Source organism: Heliangelus exortis, chromosome 7 (assembly GCF_036169615.1).
Source record: "Heliangelus exortis chromosome 7, bHelExo1.hap1, whole genome shotgun sequence".
Lineage (NCBI taxonomy): Eukaryota > Metazoa > Chordata > Aves > Apodiformes > Trochilidae > Heliangelus > Heliangelus exortis.
The window spans coordinates 16479706-16502168 of NC_092428.1; the positions used below are offsets into that span (position 1 = coordinate 16479706).

General features: G+C 37.7%; 2 protein-coding genes across 6 annotated transcripts in view; one reads left to right on the plus strand and one right to left on the minus strand.

The window, feature by feature from the left end:
* LRRTM3 (leucine rich repeat transmembrane neuronal 3) overlaps positions 1-18230 on the minus strand; it is an 80671-nt gene extending 62441 nt beyond the window's left edge. The window contains exons 1-2 of one of the 2 annotated variants that reach the window (XM_071749103.1): positions 17669-18230; positions 15814-17345 (exon numbers count right to left, since the gene is read on the minus strand). In XM_071749103.1, coding sequence (XP_071605204.1) covers positions 15814-17345; positions 17669-17672 — 1536 coding nt within the window. In that variant the 5' untranslated portion in view covers positions 17673-18230. Of the gene's footprint in view, positions 1-15813; positions 17482-17668 lie in introns of those variants that run through there. The other variant, XM_071749102.1, reaches the window with a different exon arrangement.
* The window catches only part of CTNNA3 (catenin alpha 3), a 395140-nt gene that overhangs the window by 182860 nt on the left and 189817 nt on the right, over positions 1-22463 (plus strand). The window lies entirely within an intron of this gene.

Below are 22463 nucleotides of genomic sequence, written 5' to 3' on the forward strand. Positions count from 1 at the left end.
ACCCTTAGCTCAGGAGAAAGCAAAGATATTTAAATGCCCTGTATTTATATTCCCTCAGTTTATGTGGTATTGCAATTGTCTGTGCTGGAAATGCATCCCTGAATTTAAGTTAGGTTATTGTATCATGTATCATTGTGATCTGAGCTTTTCAAACAGTCACAATGGGATTAAAGAAAACTGTTGTCATGTTGATATTTGTTTCAGTTTGATTCTGAATTCCTCTAGAGCTGTGATCTCATTAGCATTCCAACTCCTTTGTAATTTTAATGTGGTCAACAGAAATTGGAACAGAATTTTGGAGTTTGACCCTCTTCTCACCTGCCATCATGGTTTGCAGGGAGAGATGGAGAGAAGAAGCATTTGGCACTTTGTAGCTGAGCCTCGTTTAGGAATCTACAACTCTCCTGATCTATTATTAGTGTAAAGGATCTACTATTAGTGATCTATTATTAGTGTCCACCACATTCCTTGGTGGACTGTGCTTCCTTCTTGATAATCCTCTGTTCTTTCTGCATGGGCAAGCCTGCCTCTGTGTGCTCGACTTGTGTCACTTAAAAAAAAATGCTATTTATTTAAGCTGTCTGGGTTTTGGATGTTGTTTCTGTATGTAGTAGTAATGGTGAAGCAGAGTACTGATGTGTGGTCCTTGCCAGGATGGGTCCCTGCTTGTCTTTTTTTAATCTAGGGTTCATTAATTTATCAGAGAATGGCATTTTTCAGTGCTACTTGTTGGTACTAATATAAATACTAAGATCCAAATGGATTGCTTCTGAAAAGTAAACTTGGATCTTTTGGAAATGGTAACCACAGCATCAGAATGCTCTTGCTAAGTCATGTTGGGTAGGACAAAGAGCAGGAAACAATATCTAGGTATTAGCAATGAAGCTGAATTTTGTCTGCAGCTATAAATACAAAGTTATTATTTCCTCTGCTGTTAATAAAAAGAAGTTTATTAATACTACATTATTAGATTCTTAAAAAAAAATCCGATTCTGGTTATTTTTTCAATTTCTAGAATATTAATCTAAACAGATACTGTAGTAATATTTTTACAATAACCTATCTGTACTTGAATCTCAAAGCTGTCCTGTATTCACATCATATCATGAGCCACTTCACAAACAATAGCCAGACTTCAAAAGGGGAATGAATCATCTAAAACTAAAACCTCAAATTCTGGATTTATTATGGGGGCCATAATTGCTGAAATGGATGTTGTGAGAGTTTGTTTGTTTAGTTCATTGGAAGATATACAATGCTTTCCACTGCAGTATTGTTCTGCTGTCAACCATTATGCTTCCCAAAAGTTCTGTAGGTCACCATCATCTGATTTATATTTGTCAATGTGGGAGGAAGCCTGCCAAAGCATAACATGCTTTTCTGATTTCTGTGGTGATTATAAGCTCTGAGTAATTTTACTTTATGGATGACAGGCTATAGATCTTCAAGCAACATTTCTGAAAGTGGGCTATTATGGGATTAAAACTATCTCATAATTAAAAAAATTCTGTACCTTTCTAAATTCTGATTGTAGTGTCTGGGGTTATTCCATTGCTGCTGCATAATCCTTCACTCATCTCCTTACATCTGACTCATGCCTCCCACCCAGTTTCCTCTTTCTTCGTGAGCAAAAAGCCACAATAAAATAATATTAACAAATAAACTTTAAAAAATTGAGTAAATATACAGAAGGAATGATATATAATTTTCACTGTATAAAATGAGATTATGTTAATCTGACAAGCAAAAAATGTGATCAGCGCTGCTGCTGAAGGTAGAGGCTAGACAGTAGCTAAGATGGGGGGACAATTTTTACCATGTACCATGGGGTGATGGCAATTCCTGTCAGGGTTTGTGGAACTGTAGCAAAGAGCTACACAGCTTAGCAGCACCAGACTCCCTTCCCCGTTCCCTGTTGTTTGGCACATCTGAGAGTTACAGCATCAGGCAACCTTCAGGAAAATCCAGTAACATTGCTCTGATGGTGCTGAGGCACTTATTGCTGTGTGTTGGTTCTAACCTCACAGAGAGGTCACAGTTTGAAAAAGTTCTTAAAATGCAGTGACAAGTAGCCCTTTTCCCAAATAATGATAATGTACAATATTTATTATAATACCAGATTCCACTTTGGCTGAATTAAACCCAGTTCCCTGAGTTGTGTGGAACAGGCACTTGCACAGCTCCAGTGGGCAGAGCTGGGGCCTGGTGGTGGGAGGCTGAGCATCCTAATGCTGCCATAGCCTCCAAGGAAGGCAGATGAGGTGTCTTTTCTGGATAAATGGCATTAATAAAGTCTTGTAAAGTGTTTCAAGACTCTCTAGTTAAAGGTGCTTTGGTAAAGTTATTAAGATTACTTTAAGGACTCACATTTATTTCTAATTATAACTAATCAGTTCTATTATGAAGCAGTTGGGAAGGAGTGTTACATACTTTAATTTATTGACCAATAGCTACTTGTCTTGAGGAGCTGTTTATTTTCAGTCAGAAATTACTGGAAAGTTAAGTGGGGTTTCTTATATTTGGTACTAAAAGGAGAGACTTTTCTTTTACTTTGTTCTTGTTGAGGGTATAATTTAGAAGAATCTTTGTCCTTATGCCCTTTTCTATTGTCTTCCCAAAACATAAACAGATGTGAAGGTGAACAGACAAACTTTGTAACTGGGAGACTGATTTGATTTGGAAAAGAGAAAATAATTTGTGTTTTGTGGCCTCCTGTGGTCTGGGAGACACTGGGGGCTGGTGACATGTGTTTCAGAACACTGCATTTCTTGCCAGACCTTCCCACCTGGAGTATTTAACACAGGAAAGACAGTGTTATAAAAGTGTTACAGAATCCATTAATGAAAGCCATCAGCCTGTAAAACTCAGAAACAAAATACAAGCCCATTTACAGTACATGGAGGCTTTAGATTCTTCTCCCTGAGGAGGTTTTGAGACAAGACTTAAAGGGAATTATCAGCTGGTTTTCACCTGCAGGTCAAGATGGCCTGAACCTTGTGAACCTGATTTCTAGGAGACATGAAGAATCAATGAATGCTATCTTCCTTTTCACTGAACAGATTGCCCTGCTTCCCCCTCTTCTACAGCTTTTGTGTGTAATAGGAGCGAATTAATATTATTTAATCAATCAAGCCTTTGAAAAAGGGTCTGTTTATGATGAAGTCTCTGTAGCACTGGCTTCCCTCTCACTTTTTATAGTCATTGTGAGTTTTCAAAATCTTGGGCATTTAAATGAATCTGTGTATTTAATAGCAGACTGTCATTTCAACAGGAATAACATTGCCTGTCACATTGCTCTAATGCATGTGTGTAAAATCTGCATACTCTAGGCCATTTGTGGTTTCTGTGTATGGCTCTCAACAGCAGTAGCACAAAGTTTCAGCTTCTGCAGCCCGGTCCTTCTGCTGCACAGAAGTGTGGGGATGCTATGGAAAGGGCACACTTTGACTGCTGTACATTGTGTTGAGAGCAAATGTGGCATTTCAGACTTCTTTTCTCTCTCTCCTTGCCTCTCTCAATGACAATGCTGAAAAGCTGATCTTGAGAAGAATGGATTTGTTGCAGCCATCACGAGTCATGCTTACTTACTGGGGAAATTGTGAAATGCTAAAGCCCCTTGTCAGCATACCACTGCCCTACTTTCATATCACTGCTTTACAAACTGCAGCATATGACAGCCCTCTGTAAAATTCAGCTAACCTTTTGGAATGCTTTGATGTATGAATTATTACGAAGGTTAAACTTTCTGAAACAGCCTTGTGACTTTATGGTGAACATATCCACGGAGTCCTCATGTCAGTGCATTTTTAATACATTCTGTCTTCCTTTGAGTTTTGTGGGATGCTAATCCTTTGGTACAGGTTTTCTATCAGCTCTTGCAGTTCTCCCAGTTACCTTCCCTCTTCAAAGCTGTTAATATGTTCTCCTGAATTCATTCAACAAAACTGGAATTCCAGATTTATGCTGGAAAGGATGTGCAGTAGTGCTGTTTGGGTTTTTTCTGTGTGTTGGTAATGCAGAGAAGTAGAAATACTAAATTGTACAAAACAAGCACTGAACTGAATGAAGGCACAGGCAAGGGCCACAGGCTACAGACATTCACAAGGATTCTCTATGAAATGTGTTTTATTGGAAACCTTGTAAAAGGGGAGAGAATACTTTTTCCAGAGTGCAGATTGGAAATCTTTGATTAAATCTGAAACAACCCTATTAAGTAGATGCAAAGTGTTCTGTGGTACTGAGAAAAAAAAGGATCATGGGTTTATTCAGCTGCAGTTCTAAGAGCCTGTTATAAGCATGCATTTTAATTAACCAGATCAGCTGAAGAAATGTTGTCTATATTCTGCAATATAGCTGTCTGCCTTGAAAACTATCCTGTTGATAAACAGAGGTCTTCTATTTGCAAAAGCCTTTTAAAGTACATTTAAAAAATGCATTTGGGAGAGATTAATTAATAATTAAGCTAGTGTGGAATTAACCTTAGGCAAATCTCCTTCCTTTTTGGAATGTAGGGACATGTGCTGTTTCCCTTATCCATATAGTGCTCCAATAAAGCATTAATAAAAAAAAAATCAGCTCTTTGTAGGAGCTAATCAGCATGCTGTTGTAGAATGGCCTATGATTTGAGATTTTTTTTCCTTCTTCGTGCATAACAATTTTGAACATTCTGTTACTTTTCACTTAAAATTGATAGGATAGGGCTCCTCCAGAAGGTGCAGGAGTATTCAAAACACCTTGATTGTATTTTTTCTTTGTATGGGCACAGGAATCACTTCACTATATCTCATTTTAGTTGTTATTTGATCAATGATTCTTCTCTACTGGAGGGAAGTAATTTGAAACTATTGAGAAAATGTCTAACATTTCTTAGTTGCTGAAAGCTTGCTTGCTGTTGGAGCTGAGGTTGTTTATAAACAAGGCTTAGCAGGGACAGGACTTGACAAAAATTCGAGGGTATCTGATACACTTACACGTAGCCCTTGGGGTCTCTTTCTTTCCTGGGAAACAGATAATCAAAAGAGAAGAGGAGCGTAGGCTGGAGGAAAGAAAGAGAGTGAAGACAGAGAGAGAAATCTGAAAAAGAAATCAAAATAATGATCCTTTTATTTTCTGTGAGAACTATGGCTGATCTAGGGGATTCTTGCAGTTGGAAAATCCCTGTAAAAACCTTTCTTATGTTATAAGCACATACAGAGAATCCTGCAATCTACACCAATCATGAAAATTCATTAATCCTGATGTTGCTAAATTAAAATGAAATTTGCAAGTTTCAGAGAATAGGGATAAATTCTCATGGCTCCCCCAGGCCCATGGTGGTAGTACACCCAGAGTTCTGTAAGCCTCTTTCCATTGCTTTTCTGAACTAATTCAAATAGAGGATCTATCCAAAGTTATTATAAAAATGCATAAACCCATCCATGCTGTGCAGTCTAACATTAGTGTTCATGTTACTTATACGAAAATTAAAATGCTGGACAGCCAGCCTAAGACACCTTTTGGACACTTTCCCCTGCTTAAGGACTTATTCCCTGTACAGCTAAAAAGACAAATTCTTTTATTTTGATTCTGGGACAGAATCAAAAATCACCTGGTACTTCCCAGGTGAACGTTATCTGGTTTGGACATCTGTGCTGCTGGATGGGTGAGGAGGGGTTTGGGAATATGGAATAGTTTTTCAAATGAGCTGCTAGGACTGTGCAGAAAAGTTATCAAAGAGCTATAGCAGGGTCTGTGTGGTATCGTTATATGTTGGTATTGGTTAAGGTTGACATAAATATGGGACACTTCCTTAAGTATATGAACTAGGTGAAAGTAATGAATACTTGTAATAAATTCTCACTACAGAGTTTATGTAGGAGCATTTTCTTTTCATCATCTCATTAATGAGTTTGAGCCATTAACAGCTTAGAGTGCTGAATAAGGATTTGCATTTAATTGAAGTCCTCTGTTCTTAGCTGACAAAATGTGTTTTACAGACTTGATGGATATAATTAGTGTGATGAAGCTTTAAAAGAAATTGGCCTTGTTAAATTTAGAATTTGCCATGTCAGTTTATACATGGAGCCGAAGCATACGTGTCAGTAGTTCTATGACTTTGGAAAAATGCATTTTGTTATTATGATGATTACTGATATATAAGTGGTTTTGATTTAGGATACTCTTACAGTCCAAATGCATCATGTTCTGATATTTGAGAATGCAAGCTATTATCTCATGATTTCAAATTATTTTATATTGCTGGAAGTATTTCTTTTATTTCAAAACTTATCAGTAAATGCTATTGCTACAGAGCAAACCTCTATTCTTTGGATAGTAAGGAACTGGGCATAAGTGTTTAAGTTGCTGTGCTTTATTAAGCTTTCATAAAAACAAAGCTATGCAAATACTGCTGGACTTCAGGGCACGCAAAGTAAGGATAAGTGCACACCAAAAGTGCAGTCACTTTTCTCCCTACAGTCTTGTTGCTTCCTGCTCAGCCTGATTGTCAATAACTTCTCACTTGAAAATACTTCAAGGTGTGTCCTCATAAAGGTCACATACAAAAAGAAATAAAAAGGGAGAAGAACGTTGAGACACCATAGCTGTGTGGTGCAGGCTTCCCTAAGCTGTAAAATGAACACTGGGTGTATCTTCAAACTCTCAATGAAAATGGTTCCTGTCAATTCCACGCAGGCTGCCTCACAGAGTTTATTCCTTCCCCTGTGGCAGTTCATTTTTGACAAGTGTATTTTAAAAAGAGGAAGCAACTTATGCAAATGTTGAAGTTATAAAGATTCAGTGTACAGGATTCTGATTTAGAATGTTAGAAAATTCCCCCTGTGTTATCTGTGATTTTGACTTACTAAGAAAAAGGAAAAATTATTTCTGCGTTGCCAGTGTCCCTAGGGATAAATAGAAATTTGCTGTTCAGAATCATGTATGTTTGAAATAAATCTGTTCTTTAATGAAGGTGAAGTGTCTGGGTAGTAATTGGAGCTGCTGAGCTCATATAACAATACTGCCAGTTTTTGCTGCAGGCCCACCTTTTGTATCAGTGCTGTAGCCTGGAAACTGTTGTTAACTATAAATGAAAATAGTGAAAACTAAATATCTAATCCCAAAAGTACAGAGACTGTTCATGATAGGTACAGTTAGCCTCAGGAAAAGTTCCACTGAAGGATTCCTATCCCTGACTTTTGTGATCCTTTGTTGGAAGGGATGTTACACTGGTAATCACAGGTGTAGCATGACATTAAATTAATTTTTGAATTGGAAATTGATTTTATATGCAATGCATCTGTATTCTGGATAGTACAGTGGAATTCAGGAGCCACTGGCTGGTGTGAAGCAATGTGGAATGATGCCTGCACTGTTCTGAGGATATGACTCATATTACAGATGGCTGGAAGGCTAATACTGTGATATGAAAGTGTTATATTACAAGTAAGAGTGTACTGCTAACAAAAATCTGATGTGCTGGAATGGTTTTTTGATGTTATTCTTTTTGAAGAGAAAAAGATGATCCCTTTCTCAAACTTCGGCTAAATATTTTTCTGTAAGATTACCATGGTTTTTGTTAGTGAGGAATGTGAGCAATAAACTCATCTGTTTATTCTGCTCCCAGTTAATTGGTGGCAGTTCCTTTTGTAGTAGGTCAGAAGGTAATTTGCCAGTATATTCCCTTTCTCAATATGCATCCCACCCATGGTTCAGATAAATCTTCCACCATCTGCACATCACTGGCATACAAATGTTTCCCTTCACTTGAAAGAAAACTTGCCAAAACCTTCCAGAATGTAGTATTTTAGACTACCTTTATGAAACTGGGCAGAGCACTTTGTAGACCTTACAGCCTTGTTCAAATTTTGAATTCTGGGGATAAGAAGATATTGTTCTATGGAAAAAAAAAAAAAGTTTCACTATTGCAAGAAGTAGGTGAAATCTGCATGTTTAAATTCCCATTCGCAGCTTTGAAAACCTTTCCTATACTCTGTTTTAAAATAAAGAGGATGATCTTATGGAAACTAAAAAATTAGTAATGGAACACTACTTGAGATGAAGTCGAAAATATCTTTGAATCCAGTTTGCATTTTGTAAACTGTATCTATACAGTTATCATCTGTGGTTTTTGCATAACTTACAAGAAACCATAGGTGCTTTTTCAAAAAAAGAAAAAAAAAAGCAACAAACAAGAAACAGCATGTATGCTAGAGTATGCATTATAAAGTCTGCATTTATAATAAGGAAATCCATTCACAATTGTTTTTTCAGTGGCTCAGAGATTGCATGACTAATGTATTCTTATTGCTCATTATCTATAGTCTAGCAGAATGCATGTTCAGTCTTCATGTTTCCTTCATCTACAGCTACTTTTAATCTTGAGGGCAATGAAGAGAAGAGTTACAAAGGAAATCAGTATGCCCAGCTTCCACTGGAGATCTTGTTTTTGCACGTTTTCTCCCGAGTTACAGCTGAACTAGGAAGGAGATAGTGGCCTCATTACATTATTTTGAAGTTAATTTGTGAGTTTTGCAGCCTTTAAGGAAGTGGAAAATATAAGTCCCTGATTTAAAATCAGACCCATGAGCTCTACAGCAAGTTGCTTCTGACCCTAAAGGACACAGAAGACACTACAAACTAACCTACAATTTGTCATGAAGTGCAAAATAAATGCCAGGAGAATGTACTCAACTAGAGTGAGGTACATGTGAGCAGTTAGCAGTGTTGTATAATTCCTACAGATGTTGAAAATAAGCATACAAGACAAAAGAAAATAGTGGAAATGAAATATGTTTTGATTATTCCCATATTAGTTCAGTCCCACAGCTTCACAAAGAGGTGTCTTACTTTACATGAAGGTATTTTTCCCGTCTCATTAGATTAGGTATGAAAGAAAAGTCAGAGAATTTTCCTGGTTGATTTCTAAAGATGTCCAGTCCCAAACAGTAACAATTAAAAAAAAAAATTAAAATGTTTAAAATACTTTGAAGAAATGCACAGACATCTATTTAACATTCCAGGTTTCCTTTAGAACGTTTTTATCTCTTCTAAAACCAGTTGTTTAACTGAAAATTTGACTGATCCTCCCTAAATTTTTACTAGTGCTTTAAGCCATATGCAGTTCCTTTCCCAAATCTTTTCTGTTTTTCATCTCTCAATATGAGTATGCACATGAAAAGAAGTGGCCATAAAAATGCAAAGTTTTCATATAGCACATACATCACACTATGGGATGTAGTGCAGGTACAATACATGAAAAATGTAGAGGTACTGCTGGACTTCAAGTGAGAATAATTAAGACTGACTTCCTGATGACAAATTCTGCAGGCTGCTGTCAGTATCAAGGTGTTTAGGTTTTTTTTCCTTCAGCATTAAGCAATTAGGTTCCTGTGAGACCTAGCTAGTTATATGTATTGTTAGTTTGAAGAAGAAAAGGATTTTCACACAGAACCAGGCAGATGACTTTCTTAATGGTGTAGTGAAGCAGTAAACCTTGTAATGCATTTATGTTCTTGTTTGGAGTCTAAGTAGATGAATAATTAGAATGTTTTATTTTCATATATCTTTATGAAATGTTAATAGAGTCTGGTTGTGCTGCCACAAAGGAATTCAAGAATTTGGAAGGTTGAACTCAAATTATGAAATCCTGCATGATCTCAATGCTGTTGCTAATGTTGGAGTAATAGCAATTTAACATTCAGTTTAGAGTGTAAGCTGATACATACTCAATGTATTAGCCACATAGGAACATAGTAAGTGAATGATTTCAGTGGTTAAGGATAATCTGAAGGCTTTTTGGAAAACTCATTTTCAAGATTACCTCTCCAGTCATTCAGTTTCTTCTTGACAAGTGACTTTGTAAGGAGCACTAAGAAATTGTAACTAAAGAATGAAATATTTTGCTTTGCTAAAAACTCTGGTTGATTTCCGTAGTGAAGAGTCATAAACTCGTGATTTTTCACATCAATATAAAATATTTCCATTAGTAATTTCCCTAAGTTTCAGTAAGCTCTTTAGAAAGATGTTAAGAGGGATTATCTGCCCTTTTGTCCCCTCTTGGTTAACAATAGTAATTCTTGTTTGAGAATGCTAATGCTATCATCATGATAGTCATAGAGTCATAGAATTATTTTTGTTGGAAAAGACCTTTAATATCAAAAGTCCCATGATATGAGCAAGACAATTGTAGAGAGGTAATTTCTGTGACAGGTTGGTCGAATTAAAGATACTGCTTGCTACTTGCAGATCTTTTTTCATTGTTGGTTTTATGATATTCGTGCTCATTCTAAATGAGATTTTTAATTTCTCTAGTAGGTAAAATGTTGGCCATTAACTCACATTTAGCTCAGTGTCTTGAGTAAACTCCTTTTTATTACATTATGACCTTCTTGTTGATCTGTTCATAGCTGTTGAACACGGTCACTTTTTACTTTTTTTGTGCCCTACTCTGCTCCATTAACCATTATGCCAAGAAATAGATTGGCTAAAACTCTCAGGATCACATCAAATCCTTCACTACACCTTGGTTGTAACACCCTTTCTAGAAAGCCTAGCTAGGCTGTGTATCATGGACTGATGGGTAACTTCCAAACACACCTAAATTCATAAAAAGAAATATAACTGCATTTCATTCAGTGTGGAGTGAAATGAGTTCTTGTGAATCTTTTTAAGGGAAATGAATTCTGTCTCTTATCAACAGAGCTATAATCCTGATATATTTCCTTGATTTATGTCATTCACCATGGCTTAAAATTACTGCCAATAATGTTGGCAGAGTTACTCTGAGGCCTAAAGTAGTTGCTGCAAAACATATTTGAGCCTATTTTGCAATGAACCTCTGCCCAAGCAAATGTGCTGCATATCCATAGGTCACCGGTGAGCTTCCCATTCTTTGGCTTTATTATTGCTTGTGAATTTTGTCTTCAGTCATTTGTTTCTTGTCTCTCTTGAACACTGTGGGTTTTCAAGATGAAGCTTTGGCTTTAACTTTTTCCTAAGTAGTGAGTGCTTTTGATGACTAAGGATACCTTTGTGTCATTATTGTAAAAGTAAACGAAAATATTTTTAATTTTTTTTAGAATCTGCTTTAGGAAGTTAAATGAGTTGTTTATAACCTGTTTATTTTTTTACAGGATCTTAAAAAGTCAGTTAGTGATGTTTTATAAGCAATAAGTGACCACAAATGTGTTACCGTCCCAGTCCTTGCTTATTATATGCCTTTTGCCTTTTACTGACAGTAGTGACTTGCATAGTGGATGGATTTTTTCTTGCTAGCATTCATCTGCTCTTATTTTCTCCACCATTCACTACATTCAGTTTATGCCTCCTGTGCAGAGAGAAGTTAAAATATGGTTCAGCTTAGTAGGGTGAAACGTTTTGATGCTAGTAGCATGTGATACAGAAGAATACAAAGTAAAAAGGCAAAACCATCTATATGTGGATTGATATGGACAATAGATACCTGTGATTAAGCTAACTACCCACTGGATGTCACTATTGTTCCACAGAAATTCATCTAAGAGAATATTTATCTAGAGTTGAGTGGCTGACAGAAAAGACCATTAGCTTGTAAGAAGCTGAAAATTTCTAAGAGTTTTTGCAGGAATATTATGTTTATGTTCATTTTGCAATTGAATTTAATATCAACGTTCACTATTTCATAATAACAGTAATAAAAAAAAGAGTGTTGCCAAACATTAAGTTGTGATGACTATGTAAGTGCAGGTAGTGAGTAATGCAAGATACAAGCCAGCTGAGAATCTTGCCTTCATTATACTCTACTCCTCATTAGTATTCCCTTAGTCTGCAATTGCTGGAGGAAATCTCAACACAGTGAGTAAACATTACCAGTCTCCTTGAATTTACTTAGTATATTAGTTATTTTCTTTTCTCAAAGATGTGAATTCTGTGTGTTTTATTATTCTGAACCACCACTTAAATATTCTTGGTTGTTTAGTTGAGAGGCCAAGTAGTCAACTGGCTAGGAGCGTGTCTGTGTGTAGGAAACTGGTTTATGTTCCCAGTACTCAAATGGTGTTTGATCTCGAGCAAAGTATCTCAAATCTGTCAAATTTATTTGCTGTTTCTGCCTGACTTCTCAACAGCCCTTCTAAATATTAAATATAAGAGATTGTAGGAAGCTGCTTGTACAGTGGCTGGCAGAGAAAGTCCTGACAAAATTTTTGGGATGCTACGATGAAGTGAGATGGTCTTGTTTGATATCACCTAAAATTTGTTTTGACATCATTTAAATAAATGTAGGCTGCAAAAAAGACTACAAATTCAATGAAAAATGGGCATAAAAGAGTACTTTGTGTGGCTTGAGAAACCCTGGCCTTTGAGTGGTAGCCCTAGAACACTATAAGTAACTTGAAAAGGAACAGAAGTTGCCTAAAAAAAAACAAACCCCAAAAAACAACAAAACAAAATCCAGATGCCTTGAAAATGCAGTGTTGCTCTCCTGAAATTATAATCTGTAGGCAATACCAGATCCATTAAGGGACAGCCAGGTCATAAGAGCCATTCAATCACATCTCCTTGCTCAAGCTGGTGCCTGAAGTACTTGTATGAAGGCTTAGGGGTTTTAAGAACCATCACAGCTGTTGTGCATCCTCTGAGGATTCCTCAGCACTACCCTAGAAATGTTTCAACCACTTTGTCAGAGACAAAACCCAAGACAGGGTGGGATCTGAATTCTAGATATCTACTGACCAACATGGTGAGAAGCAAAAAATGAAATTTCTTCTCTGGAATCCTTGGGGCTTTAACATGTATTGGTATTAATTTTCATTTTTATTCAAAAAAGAGACAGCCTTTTACAGGGACTGAAATTTGCTCAGCTAAAACTAGGTTGTTTCCCACAAAATGATTAGAATTTGTGACTGGTGGCCTAGCCAGCCAACACAAGTCACTTTCACAGTGTTTAATTTGACAGCGGGGACACTAAGTTCAGCTTGGTTCATAGACTTTGCATGGGTTTTGTAATGTGTTTTAATATTCTATGAAGTTGGTTTACAATGTGATGTTTGTTTAAAATCCCACTAGAATAGCAGGCCTCAGACTCTTCAAGAAGGTTCAAAGAGTTACACTGGCCATCTTATTTTGTATTATCAAGTAGTGGTTTCATTATAAATGGCCATAGCATTCACAAGTTTGGTGTATGTTTGGAAATTCATGAAAAGTGAAGCTTTTTCAGACAATAAATAAATTATTTGATCTTTTCATGTCTGTATTTGAATATAAACATGTTGGATTTTCATTATGGTTTTTTAAATCCATCTATGATTAATTACATAATGGCTTTATTTTCTTTTTCATGCCCATAATTAAATATTTTTCAAAGGGATCTAACTATAATTTTACAGGTACTGATTTCTGTAAAATTTATGGATTGGTCCTTTCTGAGTAGTGTTGTGTTTAGAACAGAACATTATAGAAGCATAAAAGGAAGCATATATAGTCAAGCTCTGCTATATACAACTCATTCACAATCACAGTCCATCAAGTTTTAGAAGATGTAATAAAAAAATTTCAAATAGCAAAAAATTCTGTATTAGTAGTATGAATTTTTTTGTGATTGTAATTAGCACTCCCAAAAGTAAATAACAAAACTTTCTTTAATTTTTATATATGTATACACACACACACACACACACGTATTTATGTGTATATCTGAACATGTGTGTTTTGGGCTAAATCTCGTTCTGGCTGTTCTTAATATTAGTCCCCACTGCAGACATTAAAACCTGTAGAAGTACAGAGATAGTTCTATCATGAAGCTCACAGCAAACTGAAATCCTTCAGTACAGAGCTAACCATTACCTGCTGGTAGAAAACTGAATTTTTAATAGTAACTTCCCAAATATACTTCATGTTAAAAATCATCCTGCTCTGTGCTTGATGCTTTTGCAAGCATCCCAAGCACTTGTATTATTAATTGTGTGAGACCCTTTCTGTACTCAGTAAAACAGAGTCTCAGTGTTGCAGGGTTTGCTATAGTCTCAAGCTACAACTCTTGTTTTTTTTCTCCCTCCAGTCCCTGAAAATGCAAATGGTTTCTTTATATGAAAAAAGCAAAACGTACAAAAATGCTTCAGGTGTATTAGTTCTTTTGAAAAATACTTTCTAGCTTTGTTTTCATTGTATCTAGCATATTTCAAGGTGATTGGCTGTAAGTAGGTTTTTTCCAGTTATAATTCAGGAGAACATTATGCTAAGGTTTTGCTTTTTCTAATCTACTGCAGTGAAACTGCTTTTTAGAAGCATTGCCTCCCAAGTGGCTGAAGATGTGCAGTTTACTAAGCCAAATCAAGTTATAAAATAGAGATAATTAAATTACTGACTTGCTTCTATATAGGTTTTTTCTTATTTCAAGAATGAACAATCTCACCACCCCACTGCCCCTCCTTCCTGAGAATCAGAATAGGAGTTATGATTTCTTTGGTAATATGGGGATGGTTATATCCTTCTGCAGACAACAAAATGCATGACTTTGGGAGAGGGAGGGCAGTGAGTAGCTGGGTTACAAACCTGTATTTTGTCCAGAACCACTGATAAATGACTGCACATTAAAAATGACATCTGTGAATTTTTGTAATGCCGTTAAGGTTTTGTTAAGAGAGAAAATCATTTGTCACTGATTCCTGAAACAAATTGTCTCTGAAAGTGATTCACAGTTGTAGTATTTCTAAAATGTTCACTGTTTGGCTTTGGAAGTAATGAAGCTTTATTTAGTTATTAGAGGGACAGTGTGCAAAAAACATCACCAAAAAAAAAAAAAAAAAAAAAAAAAAAAAAAAAAAAAATATCAGCCAAGCCCAGCAAATAAAAAGAAGAAAATTACAGATTTAATGGTTTCCTCTACATTAATGTCTTTGACGGTCTTGAAAAGAGAATTTCTAATGAACCCTGAAACAATGTGTGCAGGAAGTGGTCTTGCTTTTGCTGCTGCACATTTGAGTTCCTCTAATCAATTCAATAAGGAATTTCTGCTCCTCATTTAATGAATGCCTTTTGACTATTTTCTGAAAGGCAACTGGATGTAAGGGATAAACACTGGCACCTTTTGTATGAAGTCACATAAACAGGTTTCAATTGATAGTTATCAGCCCTAGAAGTGCACTGCATTATAATGCAGTACATTAAATCCCACTGTATGTTTTTATTCTTCAATTTTATTAAGCTTAATTTTCCCTCTGCTTTGGTTTTGGTATGATACTTCCTATTTTAAGACAGTGCTTTAATTCCCCTCTGTCTTTTTATTACATCCTGTGTTGTGCAGAAACCAGGCATTCTTTCAGAGCTGTTTCTGCATCATCTGTCTCCTCAGAGAACTCAGAATTCATATGATGCTACAGTACCTGGGTCTTTACTTGGTTCTTGATTCAAAATGTGAGTTACAGAGCAAGGGTCTGGGGTCTGGGGGGGGGAAGAGGGGAAGGAAAGGGAAGATGAGTTTGATTATTTTTTTTTTTTTTCCACTGTTGTTATTTTTCTCCCTAAACAGCAGCACAGTTGCTGCAGGTGCAGTGATTACTTATGAAAGAAGTTTTCTATTTAAAAACAAGAGAGACTTTAATGAAATCAGCAGAGGGTTTGTACAATAGGTATTGTATTAAACCAGAGCTCAGGCTTCACATTGGTTGTGGTATTTAAATTTCAATGAGTTGATTATGTATGAGAGTAAAATGACCAGTATTATGAACGTACAAAAAAGTGACATGGAAGAGCTGTGCCAGAAAAGTGAGAAAAACGTTCCCTTTATAGTCCCTAGAGTTCAATAAAGCACCACTATTTCCCAGCTTTTAAAAGCTCTTTTATCACAATGGTTCATACCTCGCATTCCCTGGAGCCTGATTTGTTATATGTGCAGGGTCCTGTTCCGTTCAGTAGCATCTCACTGGTCTCAGTGTTGGTGGGTTTGTAATCTACATAAAATTCCTGTGTGCTTGGAGTCATTTGCTTCAGTGACTGTCTCTTCTTTTTCCTGTGCCTTCGCATCAGAGAGCGCTGCTGCAGCTGCTTCATGCTGGCAGGGTAACGCTTCCATGACACGTAGATTACCAGCAGGATCACAAGCACAGACAAGAAAAGGGCCACGCTGCCTGCTATGATTTTATGGAAGGAGATGTGTTCTGTGTCGTGCTCGGGTTCGGAGCTTGGTTCGGTGGCTCCAATAGTTGGGGGCAGAGGGGGCTTGCTGTCGTGTTTAGGCCTGGTAAGTTTTGGTTTAAACGTTGGCTTTGGGAGAGCTCGTGCTAATTCAAACCTTTCCATGGTACTTTTGCCACAGATGCTGTAGTTTTTCACTGCATCAATAACATTCACCCCTTGCAGCTCTTTGGGGCTGGCACATATAATTGTATTTTCCCTCAGCCCTTTGAAACTTCGGAGCCAGTTTACCAGAGAGCAAATGTTTCTGCTGCATTCCCATATATTCCCAGCAAGGCTGATGTCATTGAGAGATATCCAAGAATCCAAAATTTCTTGACCAATAAATGTGAGCTTGTTTGAATCCAGGTTGAGGCGCTGCAAATTGGGCACGCACTGAAAAACACTTGGTCCACTGAAAGCTTCTATTTCATTGCCAGACAAATCGAGTCTTTGTAATGAGCTCCAGGTCCAGGACATAGTTTGTCCTATCACACTGATTTTATTCCACTGTAAATAAAGGTTTTGAAGGCTGACTAGCCTTGGAAAAAGTGCCAGGTTGAGCTTAGAAAATTGATTGTGCTCCAGATGAAGCTCTTTCAGTCTGATCATTCCTGCAAAGACATTCCTTGCCAAACTTCGGATGCGATTATAGCCCAGGTCCAACAGTTCAAGGTTCCTACAATCTTGAAATATTCGAACAGGGATGGTTCTCAGGGAATTGGACCGCAGATGTAAACTCAGCAGCTTCCTTAAGCCCCTGAACTGTTCAGATCCCAGAGACTGCAGCTGATTGTATGACAGATCCAAATTCCGGAGATTTGTCACAGGTCTGAAGGTATTATTAAGAAAATAGGAGATTCTGTTGGAACTCAAGATCAACTCTTTTAGTCTGCGTATTCCATTGAAAGCATTTTCGTCAATATTGCTGATGTGGTTATGGTCTAAATAGAGCCAGGTGAGTTGATTAAGACCTTTAAATTGATTGTATTTTAGTTTTTGGAGGCTGTTATATCGAAGGGACAAACCTAAACAACCAGCAGATATACTTGAGGGAATCTCCTGCAATTTCTGAGATTCACAATATACCATTTTGCCTTCACACCTACAGCCCTTAGGGCATCCTCGTTCAGCAGAAGCAAGCATTGTCAGTAATACAGTAGGGGCTATTACCAGAGCTACCGCTGATCCGCTCAGTAGCCTAATTACATTGAAACCTGGAAATAAAAACAACTTAGAAAAGTTATCCCCCCACACATCAGTCATTTCTTTCAATCATACTATGAAATATTTTATTTCAACAATCATTTAAAAATCCCTAGCTTGACTCAGCTACTTTTCATATTGCTTTCTTTACTCAGATTTCTTTAAAGAATGCCTGCATAGAAACACTGAAAAGCAGTTGGGTAAAAGGTGTAATCCCTAGAGCAATTTAACTGTAATAACAAATCACATCAAGGTAAGTCTATAGAGTAATTAAAGCACAGGCTATGCAGTGGCTACGAACTATACATTAAAAAAAATAACAGGAAAAACATACCCATCCTTTGTGTTGTTCAAAGGTCGTCCTTAGGTCTTTTGTTTTTTGCTTAGTGTGCCACAAGCATGGCAGCCCCTGTCAGCTGCACTGGAGTGAGTCAGGGCTCGCTGACACCCAGGAAGAAAAATTGGACCCCTTGGGAGATGGACCGATTTTGGAACATTATTCTTTGCCAGCCATGCAGAACACTCCAAGAATAAATCAATCCCAACACAGCATTCGCAGCAAAATGTCAAATTCTTCCTAGGTAATAGGATCTTCATGGATATTATGTTTTTGCATCTTTACAGTTAGGAACCTGGCTTTTAAAATTTCTCTGTATAGGAAAGCATCTTAGATTCCTTCCAGCACCTTTAGCTATCTGAATTCACACATCTGTATTCCATAGCATAGCAGTTCCCTTACTTAGTACCCGATCCGGCCAGGAAGCTGCTTTGTAGCACAGAAGGTAGAATAAGCCCATGCAAGGAACAAGCCCTGCTCACTTCTGCAGGCTGTCATTCTGAGAGCTCCGTCCGACTGTTGCTTTGGTTTCGGCGAATGCGGTCTTATGTAAAGCTGCCCCCAGTGGTGAAGAATATTATGGGCATGTGCAGAAATCCCGTCCTTTTATCTTGCAAATGAGTAAGCTCTGCTGGGAAAAGAGTGAGTGTTCTGAGTGACTAATAGAAGCGGAATGGTCAGCTTCCATGTAAACCGGTGAGGTGTGCTGAAAGATCCAAATCCTCTAAGTCTCCTTTTCTGTTTGGGAAAGCTGTTTTGCATCCAGAAGCTTAATAGCTCGGCATGTGTCACTGAGGCTTCTGTCTGAAGGGCTAACCTGACATTTGTAGGACATAGATACAAATTTTTGGTCCTAGGGGTTTTTTTCTTCCTACGTTAGACATGTGCTAACGCAACCTTTTTGCAATAACTTGCAATTTTGTAGTGAAGTATCAGCCTGCAGTGTATCTCTTATCAGGCATTTCAGTGAGGACACTATATTTTACAACTTGAAAAATGTTTTGGAGTTGACATTTTGCCTTTTTGCTTTCTGCTTCTCTGTTAAAAGGCACAGTGCCAGGAGGTTAGAAGAGAATATTGTGCTCATTTATTTCCCAACTTGCTGTCACTTCGTTCCACAATACTAACACTTCAAACACAGGCTTCCATAACACTTACAATACAGGGACTAAGCAGCTTGGTGTAGTACCTTAATCAGGTGAATTTTTTTTGCTGTAGCTTATGACATAGGCGGGATTTTATATGAACATACAATATGCAGAGGTTTTTTTTTTTTTACACATGTGACTCTGGGCAGTCCTTATATATCACACAAAGAGCCTATTTCCTTTCGTTACCCTCCCCTTCTTTTCTGTGTGCTACAGAGAGAGAACACATCCTCTTATCTGGGCAGAGCAAAGGTAAAATTGCAGTACAGCAAATGCATCACACTGACAGTTTTCCTTCCCCAAGAAATATATGATCAGAAATGATGGTGGGAAAGTGTAAAATCATGGCTCTTTGTCATGCGAGAATAGGCTAAAGCCTGAAGAGAAGTGTGCTGCTCGTTAAAAGAGGAGTACAGATTACAGTCTCTCAAATGCAACCAGACAGCTCTGAGAACTGCTTTTCCTTTCTGAGGCACAATCCTTACCCCTTGGAATAATGTGCTTTGACTCTTCGCTGCTCACAGCAGTGAATCATAAGGGAAGAACTTAAGATGAGGTGAAACCTGAAATTTTCCAGCCATTAAAATGCAGCATCGCCTAGTACTGAGTCTGCCAATGACTCCGATCTTGAAGTAATCCCACTAGTATTAATGCACCTATCTATAGAGCCTAAATTAGGAGTATAGTCGCCCCTGGCTAACAGCTATGAACATCTTTCATGTCAGGAGTCAGAAATACACACCTGCATTAAGCACATCCTGTGAAAATTCTCCCCTTTAGGACAGATTTGTCAAGAGGGAAAGGGTTAATTCCTCCATCAATCTCTGTCCTCATCAGCATCTCCCATTCTCTACTACAGATTGTTTCTTAAATCTTATGTGTAGGGCTGAGGAGCCAGCAATCCACTGCAGACTATGCTGGGAACAGTGATATTCTGGGGAGCTGTTCTGCTGACAGGAGTGTCACGTGCCAGTCCTGCTGTGCCTGTTACAGGTTTTCCCTCTCTGTCTTGGGGTTCTCCACGGCACAGGGTGGACACCTCCAAAAGACAACTCAGACCTTTGGTAAGCCAGTTGGCCTCTTGGAACTGCTGCTCTTCCTCTTGACAGTAAAGGATGCCTGTTACAAGGAAACTATTCCTTGAAATGGGTCACTTAGGTTCCTAAACTTAGATGGCATGAAATTAGGTTTAAGTCTCCCCCTGGTGCAAACACAGCAGGTACAGGTTCAGATGACATACAAGTTCTTTCTCCCGAAGAGCTGACTCTATGCAGTGTGCCAGCTCTGTCTGAAACTTCTCTCCAAATTTTGCCTCTTCTCTGGTTATTGCCCTTTTGCCTTTGCTCCGCCTTTATTGTGGAGTTAACAAGTAACTTCTTTGCCACCACGACTCAGTGGGGCTTCAGCACCTTTTCCAGGGTTTTTTTTAATAGTTAGGTACTCTTTTACCACGAGTTATTTTCATTTTTCTGAAAGGGGTGAGACATCAAAAGATGAACAGAGAGAGCATCAAATCTATGTTAATGGATCACCAAATTCAATTTTCTCAACTGAGATCCTTTTTGAATTACAGAAGCAGGAAAACTGCCCGTGTCTGATAAACAGTTTTTAAAAATTACATTTCTATATCTTTGTACAGCTGAATGGGTTCTTTTTGAATTGTGGAAATAAAGCTGCTCCAGTATGAAATATTTAATACAAAATTTCAGATCAGTCTGGCCATATTATAAACTATCAAAACCAGGTAATTAAGTCAAAGCTGTATCTTAAAAAATGCTAGTATCAATCACACCTTAAATATATATGCAGCCTTGTTGCATTGCCATTTAACTTACCTAACCAGGAAAAAAAAGAGCGTAAGATGAAAGTGGTTAACTTCTCTTATGGATAAGCTTGTTTTTGTTTGAACTAATACCACAACTCTGGATTTCTTAAAATCCAGGAGTTTGTTGAAGGCTTGGTGTTAATTCAACTTGTGCTCCATGTGTGTTTCCATCCTGCAGGAGAGCTGCTGTGGTCCCAGGGCATTTTGAGTTCCCCTCTGCAGCCCTGCCAGGCAGCCCAGCTTTCTGCCCTTCAACAGCAGCTCCCAGCTGTAAACAGGAGTTTAAAACTCTGACTGACAGAAGTCTCCAACAACTTCATGCTGACTGAATATTGGTGCTCAGAAATTCCTTCTCTTCTGCCTATGAAGACAGCGTTTCAGGCAGTTCTGCAGAGTCAGATACTGTTAAGAGAAGTATCTTGCATACAGTTTGTGTTTTGGGATTTCAAACTTAAATATGAATTGAGATAGCACAGAATTTGGGAAGCCTGTTAGTATTGAATTTATGCCTCACTTCAGTTTTGGGTTTTTTTCTGAGCTTTTTCTGAAGGGAGAAAACGGCATACATCAGAAAATACATTGACAAATACGTTGTTAAATACGTCAGCATTTATACAGGTGAAAAGCAATGTCCTGGGTGGAGCCTGTGGTGAACACATAGCTTTCTTCATCAGCATGACAGATGTTAAATTCAGTTGTTTGAAAATGAATTTTGTCTTGACACTAAACTTAGGTTTTCTGCCTTCAAATTGTTCTAGATAATTTCACTGCTGTCTGATTTTGCTGTAATTTGCCTCAATTTAATTTCCTGTTGGGTTTTCCCTATGTAGTTAAATACTAGTATATTTTCTTTTCCCATTCATTCTCACTTTGATCTCAGTACCCAGTTGCAACTTCCCTATGCAAAGCTTAAGATGAACTGCAGCACAGTTGTAAAGGGTGAATCAAGAGATGACATTTACTGTGCCAGCCTATTCTTCCACTGAGCTGGTTTGGAATCAGAGGAAATGGGAAACAGCAAATCTTGCATTTTTCAGGGTCATAATAACGACAAGGTACATCTGTCTGCTAAGTACATTTGAAAATGAGGGATGACAATTGCCAGGCTCCAGTAAAATGGGAACAAGAGATGCAGGGAAGTGGTGTATGCTTCCCAAAGCATAGGGAACCAGCAGTTCCCAGGTGCTAGTGAGATGTTATGTAAATCAGCAGTCAAAAGCCACCTCTTGTTCTGTCACTTGCTTCTTAACAGCCTTCTTCAGGACATTTCATGCTTACTCTTTAATAGAATTTTTAAGAATTTTTAAGAATTTGTAAGGATTTTTCAAAGTTTCAATTTCTATTACTCTCAGAAGAAATCCATTCAGAAAAGCATTTTGATCTTTTATAGCCATGGTGCATGGTGTTCTTAATGTGTAAACTTCAGAATTTAGACTTCCAGATACAGCATTTTTCTGTTCAAAGAGTTCCTGGGTCTAGGAGTACCTTTCTGTGTGTAATCATATGTCCCTTTGGGAAACTGGAGTTAACAAGTGCTGCACTGTGTTCTTTTTGGGTTTCTGAAGTGACTATGTCTTACCCTTGCCTTTATATCACTATAAAGAAACCAGGAATCATCTGGGTTAGCAGTAGTAGCTTGTTCTGAATGGTACTACAGAGTGCTATCACTGTATCATTAGGAGTAGATAAGTCTAATAAAATGTATTTGCAATTTTTGAGCCAGTGATTAAATGAAGCTGCTGTTCCATGAGGATCAGATTAGAGCTGGGGGAGTGTAACTCCCAGTGTAAATATCAGAGCGTGGGAAGACAGAGGGAAA